Genomic DNA, 21,897 nt, shown 5'->3' with positions numbered 1-21,897 from the left:
TAAAACAGTAATATGTTCTCAATGACAATTTATTCTGGACACTGACTGATTTCAAGTGGGCTTTACCAAGGCTTCACACTAGAATATTATATACAGTATTTATTATTATGCTAAGTATGCTTTGTACCATGCACAGAACAACTTAGACCCTTCTGAATGACATTAACAGCCCGTTGAATAGTAGGGTACAAAGCACCCGGGTAATAGGGTACAAACACGCTTGACAGAGGAATTAAAATGTTTTGGTAGCATGATTTTTTTTTAGATCTAATGCTAGAAATACAATGGCGAGTGCATAAGCCAACTCCAGAAAGACAATGTTCCATATGCAACGCAAAACATGGTTCAGGGTAACCACTCCAAGGAAGCAACATTGGCAATAGCACTGCCTACAGCAATAATGCTCAGAGGGGCAGCTGAACTAGGCAATTAGCAGTCAGAGATATAAAAGTTTGAGCCACAAAATTAAAAGTAATGCCACGTACACACAATCAGAATTTCCAACAAGAAAAGTTGTGAGCTTTTGGACGGAAATTCCGACCGCGAATAGGCTCCATCTGATACAAGTTTGAGCCAGCATTCCGCCATAAAAAAATCCACGGTTTTCTTGTCGGAATTTCCAATCGTGTGTATGCGGCATAAGACTTTTATTTGGTACTGCCATGTTGATGCATCCCAAAAGTTTTGGATAAATATTCTCCCTTACAGTTACTGCTGTCAGTGTTCATTTCAGACACAGACTAAGGAATAATTACACATTCATACCTTGGAAGAAATAACAGGAAATGTTTTATCAGGGATACGACAAAGGGACATAATTATTTTGCAGAGCCATAAAAGACTAATGTTACATGATGAAGCTGGCTTTGAGTCAGAGGCTTCATGATCTTATCAAAATACATAACGTTCACACTTCTGCCATTCTTGACGTCTTAACATGTCACCTTTGTTTTAAAAAGCACCCACTGTGACACTCAAGTGGCAAAATGGCAAATGAACGGGTAGTCAGATTTCAACGTGAAGAGAACGTATACAAAGATGCAGAGTAATGGTACAGTCTAAAAGAAAAATGTATATTTTAAACAAAAGTCAGGCTACCTGTTGAACCCATATATTTTTTTAATTGGACAACACTTTATGAAGGTGGTTACATTTCTTTATAATTTTAAATTATATATGAATAATATTGTTATATTCAAGACCCTGAATCTAAGTGCTGCTTGGGTCCAAACATTGGCATCTCTAGTTTCCAAAGAGGGGGTTCCTCCAAGTCAGTTTCTCAGAAAGTACTATATCCATAGACAGCTATGCAGCTACAATCTTAAAATGAGCTGAGTGTAAAAGTGGCTTCCATATTTCTTGGTACAGGATTCCACTGATGTCCCGTACACACGATCGGTTTTCCCGTTGGAAAAAGTCTGATGAGAGCTTTTGGTCGGGAATCCCAACCATGTTTATGCTCCATCTGACTTTTTCCAATGGAAAAACTGTCGGAAAAACATAGAGAGCAGGTTCTCTATTTTCCCAACGGAAATTCCAACGGAATTCCGACGAGAAAAAAAACATGCATGCTCAGAAACAATTCGACACATACTCAGAAGCATTGAACTTCTTTTTCTCGCCTCGTCGTAGTGTTGTACATCACCGTGTTCTTAACACTCGAAAGTTCAGAGACAAGCTTGAGAGGAATTCCATCGGAAAAACTATCCAACTTTTTTCCAACGTGAAATCCGGTAGTGTGTACGGGGCATTAGACTCATGAAAAACTTATGTTTAAACAACTATGACCCTTTTCCACAAACAGTTTACTGATTAATATGCATAAATAAAGCCACAATAAAAAATATTTGCATCCATTTTTCCAAGACCGTGAAATAAATGTCTCTGTTTAAACAGCCTCGCCTAGACCAACAGTGAGATAATGGTGTCACCTTGTTGAAAAACAACATCAATCTCTCTACATTGTTTATAACTTTAAGCCAAAGTTTCAGTCCAAAAACTGACTTCATATATCAAGGTTCATTTATGCAAATAATTCAGTATTTTCATTTCTCCTACGTGCTGCCAGACTGGACGCGACATGTGACTGTACTGTAATTTAAAGAGACCATGTCCACTTTGGCACATTTGTATGTAATGGGTAAGAACGGAAGGTGGAGATCTGTATATATACATGTATACCAACAATCTATCCTTGTAAGTATGTTATATTCAGTATCAAGCAGGTTTAAAGGCATTTAAACACCAATTAATGATACCACAAAAGAATTGTTTAGTACCAAGATATTGATAAAATCCATACACACATAGGCATGTTTAAAATAATATACATATATATATATTTAAATCATATATGATTACCATTCTTCATGGTATTGCTAAATTATATAAGAATATGTTGACTTGTTGCAAAGGCAATGAAGATTTCTTTGGCATGTCTGTAATGTGGAAAAGCTGCATGGAGCCTACTGTCTCATACTGTCGAACAGTTCTTTGTCTTGTGCACAGCTTCCAAAGTTCAGGTTTTCAATTCCTGGATACCTGCTATATATTTGCCAGAAAAAAACGTATCACAACTCCAATCTGATTTCCTTGTTTTTATAGTGAAGCCTGACTTTACATAGAAGCCTTGCCAACTATCACCACACGTGTCCAATCTCAATGCCCTTGAAGGTCATTGATGCAAGCTCATTGAACAGTAAATGGCATTTGGCAGAGCTCAGCTTTGAAGTTTGGTAAATTAGATCCCAATAGGAAAGTGAAACTGAATAGAAGTGGGCCAAAATTTTTATTTTTTTATCTTAAAGCAAACCTGCTCTTTAACACCCATTTGCCCCATTCCATGACTTCTGGGGATGTGACTCACATGTGACAGTGTCAGCTCAATCAGTGCTGTCCCGCTGGGGGGGAGTCTATAACCCTGTGTGAGCTATGACTTGTGGCTTATTAAGGGACTTTTCCCTAATTCCTAGTGGCTGAATGAAGTGATGGAGAGCAAAAGAAAAGTAATTATATGTGTCTGTGGAGGTGACCCCCATGTGTGAAACCATGGCCATTTAACAACCATTGCCTGAGATTTACAGAACAAGAAACACTCTTTAAAATAGGATTGCTAGAAGGTAAGCCAATCTTTTTATTTCTTCTGTACTACACACAGAAAAAAAAATCTGGCATTATTTTAATATTATACGAATGCCGAACATTAGGTTGAAAACTGTTTATAAATCAATACTGTGTAGATTCCAAAACATCATTAAATGCGGTTTAATAAGTGGTTCAATTAGTAAACAAAGATAGGAAGCATTAGATCATTTTGTGACTTGTTTCATGTGAAATTTGTGTCATCTTGCCCTTCCGCTCTTTCAATACATTTACATCTCTTGTCAACACATGCACCACCGGGCCCATTACAAACAAAAGTCCTTATCCCTTTTTGGTGGCTTTGATTCAGAATTTGAAAAAAAAAAAGAAAACAGCAGGAAGCTGATAGGTTGCTATGGACAGCAGAGATGTGAAAAACCGCTAACTGCTGAAAATAATGCTCATGGATCATAAAACACTGCTCTTGGTAAAGCCATTTAGTTACATAATAAGGCAGATAGAAACAACACATGTCCATCAAGTTCAACCAAATTTAAGATACTCTCATTCCTCCTGTTTCTTAATGCCTAATTTCAGCTAAAAAAAACAAACACCTAACCCCAATCAATCCTGTTCCTTGAGCAGGGTTTTGGCTTTTTAAAATACTATTCTACCGACCGGAAAATTGTGTTCAAAGCAAAGCACATATAACCTCCAACCGCATGCCGTGGGCAGAGTAAAGCAGCAATCACACGTCACACAGCAGGTATATGAGAGCACCAACCCTGACAAATTGGATGATGGCTGTGGTCCAGAAAAACTGAGGTTATATGTTGGGCATCATTCAACCCGCTATCGGACTGAACACAGATTTTGCATGGGACAGCAATGACAACAAAGCTGCAATTTTAGTGTTAACAGGTGTTAAGGTATTTATTTTCTTTAAAAGTTGAAGTTAAGCATTAAACAGGACATTTTATAAAGAAATTTTACAAATCTGTTTTCATTTGTGCCACTTGGCACGACAGGAGAATGATATAAGTCATGGACCTTTTGTAAAATCCAAGTATTTTGCATGTTTTGTAATTACATGTTATGTGCTCAGCCCCTAGGGAGGTGTGAAAAGAGCCTCTGGATGCACATTAGCAGATTAGAAAACATACCTGAACTATCACAACAATACAACCCAATGCATATTTATGAATCAGATCTTTGAAAACAATGGAAGTTTTATCCATATTGATGCATTATAAACATTAATCATGATGCATAGGTGTAAACAGGGCCATAAGGCTCATTTTTTTGTCCTTGTGGTGCATTATGATAAAGCAAGCTGTTTCACTTGTAACAAATGAACTGAATGCCAATTCAAATGAATTTCTGCTAATGCCAATGCATCTGCAGCATTCTTATCAACACGGAGCACACAATGCACAGTAGTCATTTGACAGAAGTACAAATCCATAGAGAGTAGTAATATGGTATTCCACCCCCCCTCAAAAAAAAAAACATGTCCCTGGGTATACCATGTGAAAATGCTAAATATTAGACAGGGTTGAAATATGCTTATTTTAAGTAAAGTAATAATGTATGCATCTCATCCTAGGCAAAGCAATATAAAAATGTCACCCTTATATTTTTTTCCTTAAATTGTGTAATTGTTCTGGGGAATACATCTGAGGTCTTGAAAACTCAGCTGTACTGATGTGATTTACACGGTTAATAGCAGAATGCTTGAATAGCGTAATATGCTATATACAATTCTGGCTATGCAGTCTGCTGCTGGATCGCAAAAGCATATTGTTTTATATTTGTTTAAATATTCACAGCACTGATACAATCAGGTGAAATTGGATTGTCTGAATAAATGGTAAAAGAAAAAAAAATGTATTGCACTACCTAGCTCTACACAGAGCTGTATGCAGTTTTGCATCACACCCCACTATCAACATATACCATGTTCAAACTCCTTACAAAATTCAACACAAGCTATCTTAAATGAATTGTCATTTAATTAGTGAGCAGAAACAGAGATCTGGTTGTTGGTATAATTACCAGCAATTATATCAATTAGCTTAGCAAAACAGCACATTAGTAATTTAATCAAATATAATTTATATTATATTATATTTTTATATAGTACAAAAAACAAGCAAGCCATCCTAAAATGTTATACCTTCAGTAATAAGTGTAAAAGCCTTGCGAGTTTCCTTGTGTGTTCACTATGCCTTGTTGCAATGTACAAACAAATGAATATATAAATCCAGCTGCTGACACAATCCCATATGAATGTGCCAAAATGTATTCAAAACAATAGTGCCGCGCTGTCTCTACATCCAATTAAAATAAAGTGAAAATAAACATGCAAAGTAAATGCCCTCCAGTGCACTGCTTCAGTGCCTAATAAAACACAAGTCCTGCATATCCTTTGTGAACTTCTTTATATTGGTTAATCCGTGCGATAGTGCTCCACATATAATCAAAGTGCCACCACTCTCGTGCTCCCACCCCCAGTGGTATTATCCTCACCTCAGAGAGTGTGACTAAGTTTGATCAATCAGCGCTGGTGAGCCACCCCTGGGCTTAATTAAAAAGGGATCTCCAGGCTCCTGTGCTGATCCTTAGATCAGTCTTCTCCCTACATGTAGATGAAAAAGTGCTTATGACGTTTAAAACTACATATTTTATTAAAAAGTCAATAGAGGTACTCACAATCTTATGGTGCTTCCAGCACATCAATCTCTAACATACAGTCTGTTATTAACACCAGATAGAGCCGCACAGCCTCTGTCAGCAACTCATCGCTCCTCGTGAGGCTGTCGCTGCCTACAATGTCCTTGCCCCACCCCTACGCGTGTCGACACAGGGATCGCGTGTCTTCCTCAGGGAAATTGCTATTGATAGCAATCCCCCTGAGGAAATGTCCATCCAAAGTTGTGGGCTGTTTATGATGTGTTGAACAACTTTTTGAAATTAACACAAGATCTACACCAGATACCAAACAATTGCATCCAGAAGTTACTACTTCTCCATCTACAGTGGGAAACTGCACCCATTTATTTTTCTTTGAGACCCACAATTAGACCTCTTACACATGGGAGTAGAAAACATCACTTTATTGATCTGTATATAGATGCATTGTAGTCTTTGGAACCATATATACAGCTTATAAAGATGAGTATTAAAGCGATGAGTACAGAGCCGTAAAATAAAAACTGAAAATGTTATGCTTGACTGCACTAATTTATGCGCCTCTGCGTGTACATGAGAGTATATTGCCATACTGGCAATGAAGAAGAATTGTGCTTGTATTATGCTCTATTGCCTGCATTTACACAAGGTCTTTTTAAAGCATTTTAACTAGGATCTTTTTATCAACAAGACCCTAAATATAAAAATCTGTAAATTCTTATGTCTGTGTGCAACTGACCATAAAACATTCCAAGGAATTACTGTCCCACCAATCATTTCCTGCTAATATGTAGCCCTAAGTGATTACTTTTTATGTAACAGTGAGAGTCAAAGACTGCCATTTTTACAGGTTTTAGCTTTTCATTTCTTTTACTAAAAATTTTATTAAAGTTTTTCCAATATAACAAAAGAAATAAAGCAGTATAGAAACTAAATGTGCACTGAAAATATCAGTACATTGCACAAAAATTGCTCCCCAAATGCAAAATGCAAGTGATAATACTGTAGCAGAAAATGGGTAAAACAGGACTTACAGAACATCAATGTGTAAGAATAGGTTGAGCATCTATGTCATAAGGGTCATATGTGCATAAAAAAAATGCCAAAGAAAAAAAAACAGCATCCAGGCTACCGAGGCAATATCGTGCAGTCAAAACCACCAATGTCTCCATGATTCAGTAGCACAAGTTAAACATATGAGTGGGAGGCCTGGGCAAAAAAAAAAAAAAAAAAAACATAATAATTTAGGTGACCATGGCCTACCCTATTAATCTGGACCCTACAGGAGCTCAACAATAAGGACATGCTTAAAAAAAAAAAAGAGAATGAAAGAAAGAGTGGAAGAGGGAGGGAAAAAGAGAAGGGTACCCCAGTGTTGTTTTAAGCTGTGCCACATGGAACCTTTACAGATCTAAAAATCGGGAGGTCATTTGAGAGGGCGGAAGGTGGTCTATCCAGGGCTGTAACACCGTTGGCATTTGTCATACTTGTCCTCAAGGATCGCTGTCAATCTTTTGTTGTTGAACCAAGTTCTTAACCTATTCAAACTAAGAAGTGGTGTCTTCCAAGACTGCGCTATAGTTTGCTTCATCACCATAAAAATATGAATAATTAGAGTACGTTCCCGACGGGTAGCATCTGTGATAGGTTTATGTAAAAGTGTCTCCCATGGGTCTCTCCGTAAATTCATGTGGAGACCCATATCGACGAATGTGTACACCCTAATCCATAACCTCCGGACTTTAGAACAGGTCCACCATATATGTTTCATATCACCCAAGTCTGGGCAACTTCGGAAGCAAGTGAATGGGTACGATGGTAGACATTTTGTGATCCTAGCTAGCCTACAAGCGAAACAACTTTGAAAGAATTTTCAAGAGCCAGGACATTACGAGAGGATTTGAACATGGTCTTCCACATTTTGTGCCAGTCGTCTGGCTGTGGATTAGAACAAAAGAAAAAGAAGGATGGCGCACCGACCTAGTGCATTACCACATAAAAAAGTTTTATTAAAATATAATTAAAGCAATGGCCCTACTTACAAAAGGAGCTTGCTTGAATAAACGCTTTTCTAACAGTCAAGCTGATCTCTTGACACCTGCCAGCAGGACCTAGTGACAAGGAGGATCCATCTGCCCTTAGCTCAGACATGCAGGCAGGTGGATATGCTTAGCTTAGAAAACCCATGCTCCCTCCCTGAAGAATCCTAGGATGTATGACATAATTTGCCCAGGCCTGGAAACCAGGAAATAAGTGAAGAAATGTAAAAAAAGTAAATACGATATTCTTTTCATATCTATTTTCTAATGCTAAGAGCTTAAGGGTTTAAAATAGTCAATGTTGATAGAAAGTAGTAGTTCTGCTTTAAAGAAAATACAACCAACTCTCCTCAATGGGCAAAGGGTTATTGTCAAAGCTTGCTGGTTTATTTTTGCCTCATGCACATTCCTATTGGCCAGTAAGACAGTACATCATAGTACATTATAGGCAAATCATTTCATGTTATTTTAGGTTGAAGCACAATGTACTGTGAATTTTGTGTTAAAATACTTGTATAATATTTAACATACATCAGCATATTGTAACATTTAACAACATTTTAATTCTGGAATGAAACTTGCAAAATACTTGCCTCAGATTATGACAGATTAACTTTTAAATATAATAACCACCAACAATAACTTTCTTACAATTTCTAGTATTTCAAATTCAGTGCATCAAAGTTAATATGTTTAAAATAAATGTGTACACGTACAACTGCGGTAATGTATTTCAACACAAAATGAAACATATTTGTAAACTGCTAGTGAACAGCAATTATACAAAAGGTTCTAATGGACATTTTTCAGCGAAGGATTCAAAAATGACTGTTATCTTGTCTAACACTTTTATTTAAATATGTTACCTGGAGCTAATGACAAGCTCATGATAAGGACCACTGAAGGGTAATTAGAACTCATTTCTACTGAGCTTCTTTCCACGCAGCATATCAATGTTACCAAGAACAACTTGAATTTGCGATAATTATCCATCAATAAAAAACAACTCAGACACATCAGTCAATGGTATGTCAATTTGTGCTGGGAATGCTGTATGGTCATGAGGACCCATGTTGGCGAATAATTACATTAGATAACAGCAAGTAATCTGAATGCCTTATCAATTGTTCATGCTTATTTGTCAAAGGACAACCATACCCATCCTATTCTGATCTAATTGTCACAATCTGACTAATTATGAAGAAAAAGACTGCCAAAGTTAAAGCCCAACTCCAACCTGTAACTCTTAAACTCTTCTAAAAAAAAAAAAAGGGTATTTATCATTCTGTTTTGCTACAGAAAGGTAAATCTGAACTTGGTATGAATATTTTTGAATCGTTACAGTGCCTTGCAAAAGTATTCACCCCCTTGGCATTTTCATGTTTTGTTGCCTCACAACCTGGAATCCCCATGGATTGTTTGGGGATTTGCATTATTTCATTTACAACTGCCCACAACTTTGAAGGTTTTTATTTATTTTTTTAATTGTAAAGCGAACAACAAATAGAACAAAATAACAGAAAAAGTCAATGTGCATAACTTTTCACCCCCCCTAAAGTCACCACTACTACAGTCATCAGCACTAGCTTCTGGGTCCAGTGCAGAGCAGCTTCTCTACTGCTTTGTGAACACAGGAGGCCACTCACTTGACAACGGTGCCATTTAGAGAACAATTTTGATTCTCTCAACCAATTGAAAGTGTTCTCTGACTAGACAAGGTGGCGATTTAGGCATCACTGCCCTGCCTCTCTACCTTATCCAATCAGGGAGCCGGAAGCTAGCGGTAATTACTGTATTAACGGTGCCTACTAGAGTGATTTTCAGCTTCCAGGGAGATCTGCCAGGAAAGCACCTGCATAATTACATTGGTTCAAGCTGGACCAATGTAACTATGCAAAACTATCCATACCTAAACGTAAGTGTCCTATCCCAGTAACACAACAGTAAGTGAGGGGATAATCTTCCAAACGTAGTTACAAACAGTAATGAATTTTCAAACTTAACAGGAGTGCTAACCCATCCAACAACCTATCCGAAAAACAATTCTATCAAAAGTTCCAGGTTTAGATGCACTTTAAAGGGGTTGTAAAGGTACGTGTTTTTTCACCTTAATGCATTCTATGCATCCGGATTAGCGGCCCCCCAGCCTCCCATTTACTAACCTGACCCCTTGAAAGTCCTGTGCCATGAAAGTGCTGGCTTCTCGGCTCATTTATTGGTTGATTGATAGCAGCGCAGCCATTGGCTCCCGCTGCCGCCGGCTGTATCACAGGAGCGTGCCCACAATCTAACCCCCTTGGGAGAGAGCTTCCCACGAAGGGGGTTAGCTGATGTGGGGAGGAGCTGAGACAGCCTCTGAGGGACCCCAGAAGACCAGGATCGGGGCCACTCTGTGCAAAACGAGATGCACAGTGGAGGTAAGTATGACATGTTTGTTTTTGTTAGCAGCTGGAACCAATGGTTTGGGCTGCTATTAATCTGCCCAGTGAGGAGGGAGAGAACCCTCAATTTTTTCACATTTACAGCTTTTTGGAAAATAAAAAAAAGTGAACAAAATACTTACAATTACACCCCAAAACACTGTCTGCTATGCTATGGGTTATCTGGAGACTTAGGCCCCATACACGCGAGAGGATTTATCCGCGAATACGTTCCAGCGGAACGTTTCCGCGGATAAATCCTCTCGAGGATTTCAGCGGATTTCTCATGCGATGGAGTGTACTCACCATCGCATTGAAATCCGCGCCGAAATCCTCTGTCGATGACGTGTCGCGCCGTCGCCGCGATTATGACGCGGCGACGTGTGCGACGCTGTCATATAAGGAATTCCACGCATGCGTCGAATCATTACGATGCATGCGGGGGATCCCTTCGGACGGATGGATCCGGTGAGTCTATACAGACCAGCGGATCCATCCGTTGGGATGGATTCCAGCAGATGGATTTGTTTAGCATGTCAGCGAATATTCGATCTGCTGGAATCCATCCCAGGGGAGATATATCCGCGGAAACAGATCCGCTGGAGTGTACACACCATAGGATCTATCCGCTGAAACCCATTCGCTGGGATTTTTCAGCGGATGGATTCTATCGTATGTATGGGGCCTAAGACACTGTTTTCTGGACTGCTATGGCCTTGGCTTCACCCTGAAGTAGGCAGGAACTCTAAACCCTGATGTGGGACCTGTAGATTGACAGTGAGCCACCGCTTTCTTTCCAATACACCAGCATTGTGCACTGTTTGCCAATTGTCTACAACTAGTTAAATTACAACTAAAGCTTATTGTATGACAGTCTAAACAAGTACTGAATCTAGTTACTATGTGATACACAAACTACATAAAATAAAATGAAAAACTGTATTTAACTTCCTTTTCCTACATAAGAGTTGCAATTCAGGAGCAGTGCAGTATTGTTGCCCCACCATCACAGGAAGCTGGGAATTTACTGGCAGGCTCAACAAGTATTTGTGGGATGTTGCAAGAGAACTAAGCGAAAACTGCTGCATTTAGGATTAAGTGGGAGAGCACAATTTTACTTTAAACAAAGTGTAGTTTGTGAATCTGTTCCAAAGTTTCTTATCTGAAAGGTCCTGCCAGTAACAGCACTTTCTATTGCATTCTAAAAATACCAAGCCACCGCCTTGGAATTAGCAGCAATGTTGTCAGCCTGCCATGTGTGCACATTTAGTTGGCCATTGAGCTGTCTTTAAAAATCTAGGGGCGTTCCTTTTATTAGGCACAGTGTCAGTTCTTTTCCATAATCTATAGCTGGTTCAAATTGATATCAAGTTCTGGAACGTATAGAGGTACTCTTTACTATGTAGGAAAATTGTAAAGTAAATATTTCTCACAATAATTCTCAGTATTAATTTTAAGATTTGGAATGGAAAAAAATGGCCTTGTGAAAAAACGAATTTTAAGAGGATTTATTAGAAAAGGGGTTAGAGTCAAATCTTTTATACTCTAAACATTGAATTACTGTTTACAAATAAGAAAATTACATGAAACTAAATGATTATAGACAAACATTAGCCACTACTTAAAAGGGAGTAATTTGGGCATACCTCTTATTTTTATCCTCAATTTGAAGAATGAAAATAACATCATCGGACGCTTGTAACTTTGAGCTGCTTTCTCCCCATTTCAGCTTGAGGCTCTGGGGTCCAGCTGCAGCACACTCCAACCGAGGAGGGAGGGGAGGAAGTGGGTTTGTTTTTACACTGATTGTATGACTGAAAGGACCAGCACCAATCTCATTCACTGCCTGGATCCGAATTCTGCAAGACAAAAGAAAAATAAATTGACAAATGCCGCATAACTATAGTTTATTCTAAAACTGCATTGTAAATTAAAGAGAGAAAGTATTACATGGCCCTTTGGAAAAATGGCTGCTAGATACATAAAATTGCTAGAAATGTTCATAAACACAATAGAGTCTTCACGTATTTGGATAATTCAATTATATAAATGTTACAAGATTTACAACCCAGTCTCCTTTAGAATGACAGTCAGTGGAAAGGGTCATGACTCTTCTTTCTACATGACTTATAATGTAGTCTAAATAATAAAAGCTTACAGCACATCAAGGAGCATACAAAGTTAAACGCTTTCTCATTACAAGCCACTAAAGTAAGCAGGAATGTGGTTTATACACCAAATCTTAAACAGCAGCTTTTTAATGCCAGGTTAATCATAATAAAACATTTGAAACCGAATGGAAACTAGCCACCGTAATCATACATTCAGAAACTGTTTAACCACTTGACAACCGGGCCTATTTTGGCACTTCTCGCCTTCATGTAAAAATCACAATTTATTTGCTAGAAAATTAATCAGAACCCCCAAACATTATATATTTTTTTTAGCCGACACCCTAGGGAATAAAATGGCGGTCATTGCAACTTTTTTTCTCGCACCGTATTTGCGCAATAATTTTTCAAACACCTTTTTTTTGGAATTAAAAAATAACAAAACAGTAGTTAGTTAGATCAATTTTTTTGTATAATGTGAAAGATGATGTTACGCCGAGTAAATAGCTAACATGTCACGCTTTAAAATTGCGCACACTCATGGAATGGCGCCAAACTTTGGTACTTAAAAATCTCCATAGGCGACGCTTCAATTTTTTTTACAGTTTACTATTTTCGAGTTACAGAGGAGGTCTAGTGCTAGAATTGTTGCAAACGCTCTAACGCATGTGACAATACCTAACATGTGGGGTTTGAACGTTTACATATGTGGGCGGGACTGGCATGCGTGTTTGCTTCTGCGCGCGAGCTACCGGGGATAGGGGCGTTTAAAAAAAAAATGTTTCATTTTATTTTACTTAATTATTTTTTTTTACACTTTATTTTTATTTTTTTTGATCACTTTTAATCCTATTACAAGGAATGTAAACATCCCTTGTAATAGGAATCAGTGTGACAGGTCCTCTTTATGGAGAAATGTGGGGTCAATAAGACCCCACATCTCTGGTCACCAGTCATCTCTATACTTCCCCAGCTAGCACTGGCCGATTCGCTCTCCGGGCCCCCGATGGCACGGGAGAGCCCGGAGAAGCACCGGATGGCAGCGGGAGGGGGAGAACGATCAAACGGCGGAACTGCCGCTTTGATCATTCTTATTGTGCACAGAATCGCCGGCTGAAGACAGTGATATCTGAATGATGCATGTAGCTGCAGGCATTATTCAGATATCAACGCACAAAGTCAAGGACGTAATTTGACGTTCGGCAGTTGTAAAGTGGTTAAATAAGTAAGGTGTGGGAAGTCAACTTTTATCAGTTCCTAAAATTGTAAATATATATATATATATATATATATATATATATATAATGTGTAAGCAAGCTGTATTTCACATGGCATGGTTCATTAACCACTACAATCTGAGGCCTCGTACACACGGCCGAGGAACTCGACGTGCCAAACACATCGAGTTCCTCGGCCAGTTCAGCACTGAAGCCGCCGAGGAGCTCGGCGGGGCGAGAGCTCCCATAGAACAACGAGGAAATAGAGAACATGTTCTCTATTTCCTCGCCGAGCTCCTCGTCGGCTTCCTCGGCCGAAAGTGTACACACGGCCGGGTTTCTCGGCAGAATTCAGCCAGAAACTCGGTCGGAAGCTGAATTCTGCCGAGGAAACTGGTCGTGTGTACGGGGCCTGATACTGACTTAGGCCGCGTACACACGATCGGTTAAACCGATGAGAACAGTCTGATGGACCGTTTTCATCGGTCCAAACTGATCGTGTGTGGGTGCCATCGTTATTTAACCATCGGTTAAAAAAAGCCAACTTGTTTTAAATTTAACCGATGGATTCCTAACCGATAGAAAAAAAAACGATCGTTAGTAGGCACGACCATCGGTTAAAAATCCACGCATGCTCAGACTAAATTAAGGGACGGGAGCGCTCGTTCTGGTAAAACTAGCGTTCGTTATGGAGATAGCACATTCATCATGCGGTAACAGACAGAAAAGCGCGAAACAACTTATACTAACACTAAATCAGCTAAAGCAGCCCCAAGGTTGGCGCCATTGGATTTGAACTTCCCCCTTATAGTGCAGTCGTACGTGGTTTACGTGTCCGCGTTCTGACACAATCATTTTTTTTAACTGATGATGTATAGGCGCGACTGACCATCAGTCAGCTTCATCGGTTAACCGATGGAAAAATCCATCAGACCGTTCTCATCGGATGGACCGATCGTGTGTACGCGGCCTTATAATCACACACATAGGTTGGACTTGATGGGCTTGTGTCTTTTTTCAACCTCATTTACTTTTTTTGGAGTAAACTAAATATTGGTATGTGTAAATTCTAACCATGAAAATACTTTTTCTTGAAGGCCTTTAAACTACATGAACCTGTAATGAGACTGTAATGGCAGTGGTCTCTAGCAGTTTCTTGCATCCCCCATTTCTGATAATCTCCTGCAGCATGTGCCCAGTCTCCAGCTTTGTCTGTAGCATGTCCGCAGACTGAACATCTACTAAAGTATGTCTGCAGTCTGACCATTTTTTGTAGCATTACTTACACTTGACATTATGTGATGGTGAGGTTAGGCGCAACACTTGCGGTCCCCTCTATCAAAAAAGTTGAGCGCCATTTTCCCGAATCACTCAGCCCTCTAAGATGCTATACTAAAGACAATTTCAGTTTTATAGTCTGAGGCCCCGTACACACGACTGAGCTTCTCGGCAGAATTCAGCCAGAAACTCGGTCGGAGCTGAATTCTGCCGAGAAAGCCGGGCGTGTGTACACTTTCGGCCGAGGAAGCCGACGAGTTCCTCGTCGAGCCAAATAGAGAACATGTTCTCTATTCCCTCATTGTTCAATGAGGAAAATTGTTTCGCCGAGATCCTCGGCGGCTTCACACAGAACTCGACGAGCAAAACGATGAGTTTTGGCCGTCGAGTTCCTCGGACGTGTGTACGGGGCCTTAGAGTCGGTTCACACTGGGCAGACACGACTTCCAGCGCGACTTTCAGAGGCAACTCCAACACGACTTGAGCATGAACCACAGGGCGATCTGGGACGATTTACAAAACGACTTGAAGTCGTCTCCAGGACAGGAGACTTTCCAGTGGCCAATCAAACAACAATCAGCTCTAGGGGAGGGAGAGGTTTGCCTGAGAAATGTATGTTATCTTCCTGGAAAGTCGCTTCCGTTAAGACAGTGATCAGACTTGGAGGCGACTTCCATTGAAATCAATGGGTACAAATCGCCTACAAGTCGGATTGAAGTAGTACAGGAACATTTTCTGAAGTCGGAGCGACTTGAGTAGTGTGTATTAACACTGCTCCCATTCACTTCCATTGTTTTTCTCTACAGCACGACTTGGGACGACTTGAGGCGACCTCAAGTCGGATCCCAAGTCGCCCCAGTGTGAACCGACTCTTAAAAGTCTGTAAATGGGTAGAAATACTGTGTACTGGTGTTTCTGTAATGTAAAAATAATTTACCAGGAAAAAGCTTGTTGCGTCTATCATGTCTAAATAAAATAGTAAATTAACGAAGCACATAAACAGCATTACAGGCCTAGGATATTGAAGATTTAAACTGTTTAGACAACGTTTCATGTAAACCATTCATTTTTACAGCAAAATAATCTGAAAAAAATAAAAATAATAATATTTACAATACAAAAGCTATTTCACTTGTGGAATGTTTTTCTTGATTTTAGAAATAAGTTCTTGGTTTAGACAGATTGGAAATACAAGGATTAAAATGGCTTTTATTAATACCCACAATTGTCAGTAACCTATAGCAACCAATCAGTCTTGTATCAGCCAAGCTGCACTTTCCAGGGAAATGCTCCTTGAAATGTGGTATTAATAAAAAGCCCATAAGTTTGCTTTACATATTTTATACACGTGACTACCTGTATGTTGCTGTTCATATATTATTACTGGGCTCCTAGGCTGACACGTAAAATTAGGTCTCCCACATATGCAGCTTTCTCAGGAATGCCCCTTGTTTCCCTCTGGAATTCTTATTTTCTCATATAACCAAACAAATGCCCATTTTACGTCATACAAGTTCTGTTCTGTATGTGGTAAATTTTCCAAAATATATTTCTGTATTAACAAATGCAGTACATGGAAATTACTGTTTAAATACTGTATGTATACATACAGTAAGTTGTGTACTGTTAAGGCACAAACCAAAATGCACAATGGAAACATGGAAATCTATTCTTCTGCTTTTTTTTTTTTTCAAGTCAGCCTGATATACTTTAGTATAAAAACTGTGGGCCAAATTCTCAAAAGAGATACGCAGCCTGCTTATCTCTGTGCCTAACTTTGGAAACGATCCTCAAAAGGCTTTTTCCAAAGTTAGGCAGAAGATCTGACATGTGTAAGACACTTACACGGTCAGATCTTAGGATGCAGTACCGCATCCGCCGCTGGGGGCATTTCTCATTGAAATGCCGCTTTGAGTATGCAAATGAGGACTTAAGCAGATCCACAAAGCATTTCAGCATTGTGATTTCTGCGTAAGTTCCGATTTTCTTGCGCAAAACTAGGGCTGGTTTTACAATGTGGAAAGTTAGTCACACCATGTAAAAGCCCATTCAAGCGATGGCATTTGGTATGCATTCCCGAGGGAGAACTCCACGGCAATTTGTAAAATCAAAACCGGCATGGGTTCCCCCCCCAGGAGCATACCAGGCCCTTAGGTCTGGTATGGGTTGTAAGGAGACCCCCCCTACGCCGAAAAATCGACGTAGGGGGTCCCCCTACAATCCATACCAGACCCGTATCCAAAGCACGCTACCCGGCCGGTCAGGAAAGGGAGTGGGGGCGAGCGAGCGCCCCCCCTCCTGAGCCGTGCCAGGCCACATGCCCTCAACATGGGGGGATTGGGTGCTCTGGGGCAGGGGGGCGCACTGCGGGCCCCCCCACCCCAGAGCACCCTGTCCCCATGTTGATGAGGACAGGACCTCTTCCCGACAACCCTTGCCGTTGGTTGTCGGGGTCTGCGGGCGGGGGCTTATCGGAATCTGGGAGTCCCCTCAAATAAGGGGGCCCCCAGATACCGGCCCCCCACCCTAAGTGAATGGATATGGGGTACATCGTACCCCTACCCATTCACCTGGAGGCAAAAAGTTAAAGTTATTAAACACACAACACAAGGGTTTTTAAAATCATTTATTAGTCTGCTCCGGAGGCCCCCCTGTCTTCTTTATTAGCTCTAATACCAGGGGGGGCTTCTTCTTCCGCTCTCGGGGGGTCTTCTCCGCTCTCCGGGGGGGCTTCTTCTTCCGCTCTCCGGGGGGGTCTTCTCCGCTCTCCGGGGGTCTTCTTCTATCTTCGCCGCTCTCCGCTGTTGACTCGGCGCACCACGTGGGTACCTACCGGAGCATGATGGGACGGTGATGCCTATATAAATGGGATGCAAGGCGCGCTTCCATCATTGCAGTGAGAAGAGGTGACGTGTCAACATCGGAAGAAGGGAGAAGAAGAACATGACGTCACAGAAGACCGCGCTGGCTGCCTGCTAGTAATTGAGCTAACACACGAAGATAGCAGGCAGCCAGCGCTGAAGAAGAAGGCACCGGACAGCTGCAGAAGAACCGGGGTGCGCCGAGTCAACAGCGGAGAGCGGCGAAGATAGAAGAAGACCCCCGGAGAGCGGAGAAGACCCCCCCCCCCGGAGAGCGGAAGAAGAAGCCCCCCCGGAGAGCGGAGAAGACCCCCGGAGAGCGGAAGAAGCCCCCCCTGGTATTAGAGCTAATAAAGAAGACAGGGGGGGCCTCCGGAGCAGACTAATAAATGATTTTAAAAACCCTTGTGTTGTGTGTTTAATAACTTTAACTTTTTGCCTCCAGGTGAATGGGTAGGGGTACGATGTACCCCATATCCATTCACTTAGGGTGGGGGGCCGGTATCTGGGGGCCCCCTTATTTGAGGGGACTCCCAGATTCCGATAAGCCCCCGCCCGCAGACCCCGACAACCAACGGCAAGGGTTGTCGGGAAGAGGTCCTGTCCTCATCAACATGGGGACAGGGTGCTCTGGGGTGGGGGGGCCCGCAGTGCGCCCCCCTGCTCCAGAGCACCCAACCCCCCCATGTTGAGGGCATGCGGCCTGGCACGGCTCAGGAGGGGGGCGCTCGCTCGTCCCCACTCCCTTTCCTGACCGGCCGGGTAGCGTGCTTTGGATACGGGTCTGGTATGGATTGTAGGGGGACCCCCTACGTCGATTTTTCGGCGTAGGGGGGGTCTCCTTACAACCCATACCAGACCTAAGGGCCTGGTATGCTCCTGGGGGGGGGAAACCCATGCCGGTTTTTTCTTTGAAAATTGGCATGGAGTTCTCCCTCTCAGGAATGCATGCCGAGCGACGCTGGCATTTTTTTAAATTTTTATTTGTTTTCCCGGCGCGTATATTTTTTTTCACCCGGCGCAACTTTAGTGTCCCGTCGCAATTCACAAAGCCCGGCGTAAATTACGTTCGCGCACTGCACGTCGGGAAAATTACGTCACACGCATGCGCAGTACGGCCGGCGCGGGAGCGCGCCTCATTTAAATTGTAAACGCCCCCCGGAGAGGAGAACCGCCTTGCGACGGAGGCACTTAAGTTACACGGCGTGTAATTTCTAGGTAAGTGCTTTGTGGATCGGGCACTTAGGTAGAAATTTTAAGTCAGTGTAACTTAACTGCTGAAATTTAAGTTAGGCTACGTTTTTGGGAATTTGGCCCTGTATGGTGTAAGTGATGTTAACGTTAATGTTGCTGCAATCTGACCAATGAAGATTTACATGGATTCACACAACATTCATCCAGGATTCACAAATTTTTAACTAACAAATTTTGAACTAGAAAACATGTGTAAGTCTTGTGTAATGAAATCTTCATTTTCAGACTCATTGGGTTACCTCTATATATTTATTAAGGGCAGACTGCTGAGTTTGTGCTTCTGCATACAAGGTTACAAATTGCACCTACCTACCATCTGTAACATAGGTCATAAGAAAATTTGCTTTAAAATTATGGTATTTTTCATATATCTATGGAGTTCTTTTTTACAAATCACGACCAATCATGACCACTTCAGTTCTCACATCTGTACAACCCTTATGGACCAGGACAATTTTTACATTTCCACTTTGGGCATGTTTATTTAGAAATAACTTTGTCATTACTCAATCCTTCACTGCTACAGTACTACTTTTGCAACGCAAACTGACTGATGGTTAAACAGTAAATAGATGGACAGATGAGCAAAGCTCTCATCACTTTCAGGTACAGGGCTATCAATCTACGGCCTCTCTGGCTATTTAAAAGTGTAGAGGATATGTTAGTGGTCACTAAGGCCTCGCACACGCGATAGGTTAACCAGAGGACAATGGTCTGAAGGACCGGTTTCATCGGTCCAAACCAACCGTGTGTAGGCCCCATAGGTTATTTAACCTTAGGTTAAAAAAATGGCAACTTGCTTTAAAATTTAACCGATGGATTGATAACCGATAGGTCAAAACCGATCGTTAGTATGCAAAACCATCGGTTAAAAACCTGCGCATGCTCAGAATCAAGTCGACGCATGCTTGGAAGCATTGAACTTCATTTTTTTCAGCACGTCGTTGTGTTTTACGTCACCACATTCTTACACGATCGTTTTTTTTTAACTGATGGTGTGTACGCACAACGGGGGGGGGGGGGGTGGATAGGGAATGCAGTACATGCATTGTTGATTTTGATGGAAAAGTCATGGATGGGGGCACGGGCAGGGGGGAATATTAGTAACTCAGTTTACCCTGCTGTACATGAACCCATGTGAAAGTGGAGAAGATAAGCATCCCAAACTGGCTGCAGTTCCCAGAGGAACAACTGACACTAGCTCCATTACCACCCTGTGAACAATGAAGACCCTCCACAACACTCTCAAACAGGCAGAGGTGACAGGAACAGCTTCAGAAAACCTGCTTCATTGCCAGTACCCACTTAAGATCGTCAGACTGGCAGTACCCATCATGAGGGCTCCATGAGTGCCTTACAACACCCAGCACCCACTACCCACAACCAAGTCTCCTCTGTTGACCTGTGGTAACCTTACTTACACTGCTGACCCATACATCACATCAGTTTTTCAGGGCCTCATATCACCCCAAGGAATGTACGCTTTGCACAGGGTGATCACACTGCTATTAGGTGCACAAGAAATTATGACTGTCAGTAATACCCAGTCATGGTACAGTGTGTAATGAAGGAGCTGACAGGCAGTAATCATCATAGAGATAGAGATCAGATTTACTGCACAACCATTCAGCGTTTATTTGGAGAAGCAATGAAGAGTCTTTCCACATGACTAGCCTTTAATTTTCATTGCTCATGAGACAACTTCTTTAAGGGCAAGACTAGAGAACGCATCGGCTCACAGCAGTAGTCCGGTGCATCTCCATTCATCGCTTCAGGTCCGATTTCAGCCCCGAGTTTTGGGCTGAAACAGACCAAAAGATGCACAGGACTCCTGTGCAATTCGCACCCTAGCGGATCCGGAGATGTGTGAGCCGGTCACAATCTCCTGCTATGCGAATTGGATGTGGAGAAACTCACATCCACTTCGCAATAGTGTAAACCCAGCCTTACACATCAGGGTCTTCAGGGAAAATGTAATAATGGATTACTCAAGTACAAGTGAGAAACAATACAATTTAAGCCATGCTCACATTTGCAGTCCAGGGCTTCAAACATTGCTCAAATAAACTAGATTTTACCATATTTTAGTAGTATTATTAAAATAACATTCTTCTCTTTTTCCCACTGCTGCTTCCAAACATAAACTACCATGGACCAACTACTAACTGTTCAAACCCTGAAAACCTCTGAACTCTACGAAATGCCATAAATAAATGATGGATACTATTCCTGACCTAATAACATAAACATGACAATGAGGATTCTATTTGCAGTCTCGACAGTGCTCCTAGACCAGAAAAATATCTCACCAGTGAATTAATCATCAATGGGGTGACATGAGAATGAATTGATATAATCATTCCCAGATGATTAAGGGCTTGTGCACACCAGACTGCATTTTCTTGTGTTTTTTTAATGCTGGAAAATAAAATCCATGGGTCAAAAGAAAATAATGCTAATCAATAGGAGCTGTTCACACCAAATGTCCTGCTACGTTGACGAGTATTACATAAAAGCACATTACATATTATTCTTACAGGGACACTTTGGTGTGGATGATATGCATAAAGGATTTTTTTAATGAGGGACATTTTTTTTTAAGTACCCTACTTACCTGTTGGTTTGGTCTGACATTTTTGGATACTCACCCACCCAGTGGATCCAGTGTTGTCCAGCCGAGATCCTCTTCTCTTCTAGTAACGCTTGGTCCCGCACCACCATGTTTTGGTTTGATGTCATCGCAAGGCTGCCAACTACTCCAGGTTCAGATGTCCTTCTCGATGACTGACCACTAGGCATGACCCCCCCTCCTTTACTGAATGAAATGCTATGCCTTCTGGGATATGTGACGTGATCATGTATCCTAGGAGGCAAAGGGAACATAGGGCCAGATCCACAGCCAGGCGGCGTAACTTAACTTTTCCCATTTAAGTTACACCGCCGCA

At 41.4% G+C, this 21,897-nt stretch overlaps 1 protein-coding gene across 2 annotated transcripts in view; it reads right to left on the bottom strand.

The window, feature by feature from the left end:
* The window catches only part of FNDC3B (fibronectin type III domain containing 3B), a 443,125-nt gene that overhangs the window by 30,067 nt on the left and 391,161 nt on the right, over positions 1 to 21,897 (bottom strand). For both annotated transcript variants that reach the window (XM_040349376.1, XM_040349377.1), the window contains one exon: positions 11,878 to 12,090. In XM_040349376.1, coding sequence (XP_040205310.1) covers positions 11,878 to 12,090 — 213 coding nt within the window. The remainder of the gene's footprint in view (positions 1 to 11,877; positions 12,091 to 21,897) is intronic.

This window comes from Rana temporaria, chromosome 4 (genome assembly GCF_905171775.1).
Source record: "Rana temporaria chromosome 4, aRanTem1.1, whole genome shotgun sequence".
Lineage (NCBI taxonomy): Eukaryota > Metazoa > Chordata > Amphibia > Anura > Ranidae > Rana > Rana temporaria.
Note: the sequence above shows the minus strand (reverse complement) of the source record. Positions and strands in the feature narration are given on the sequence as shown.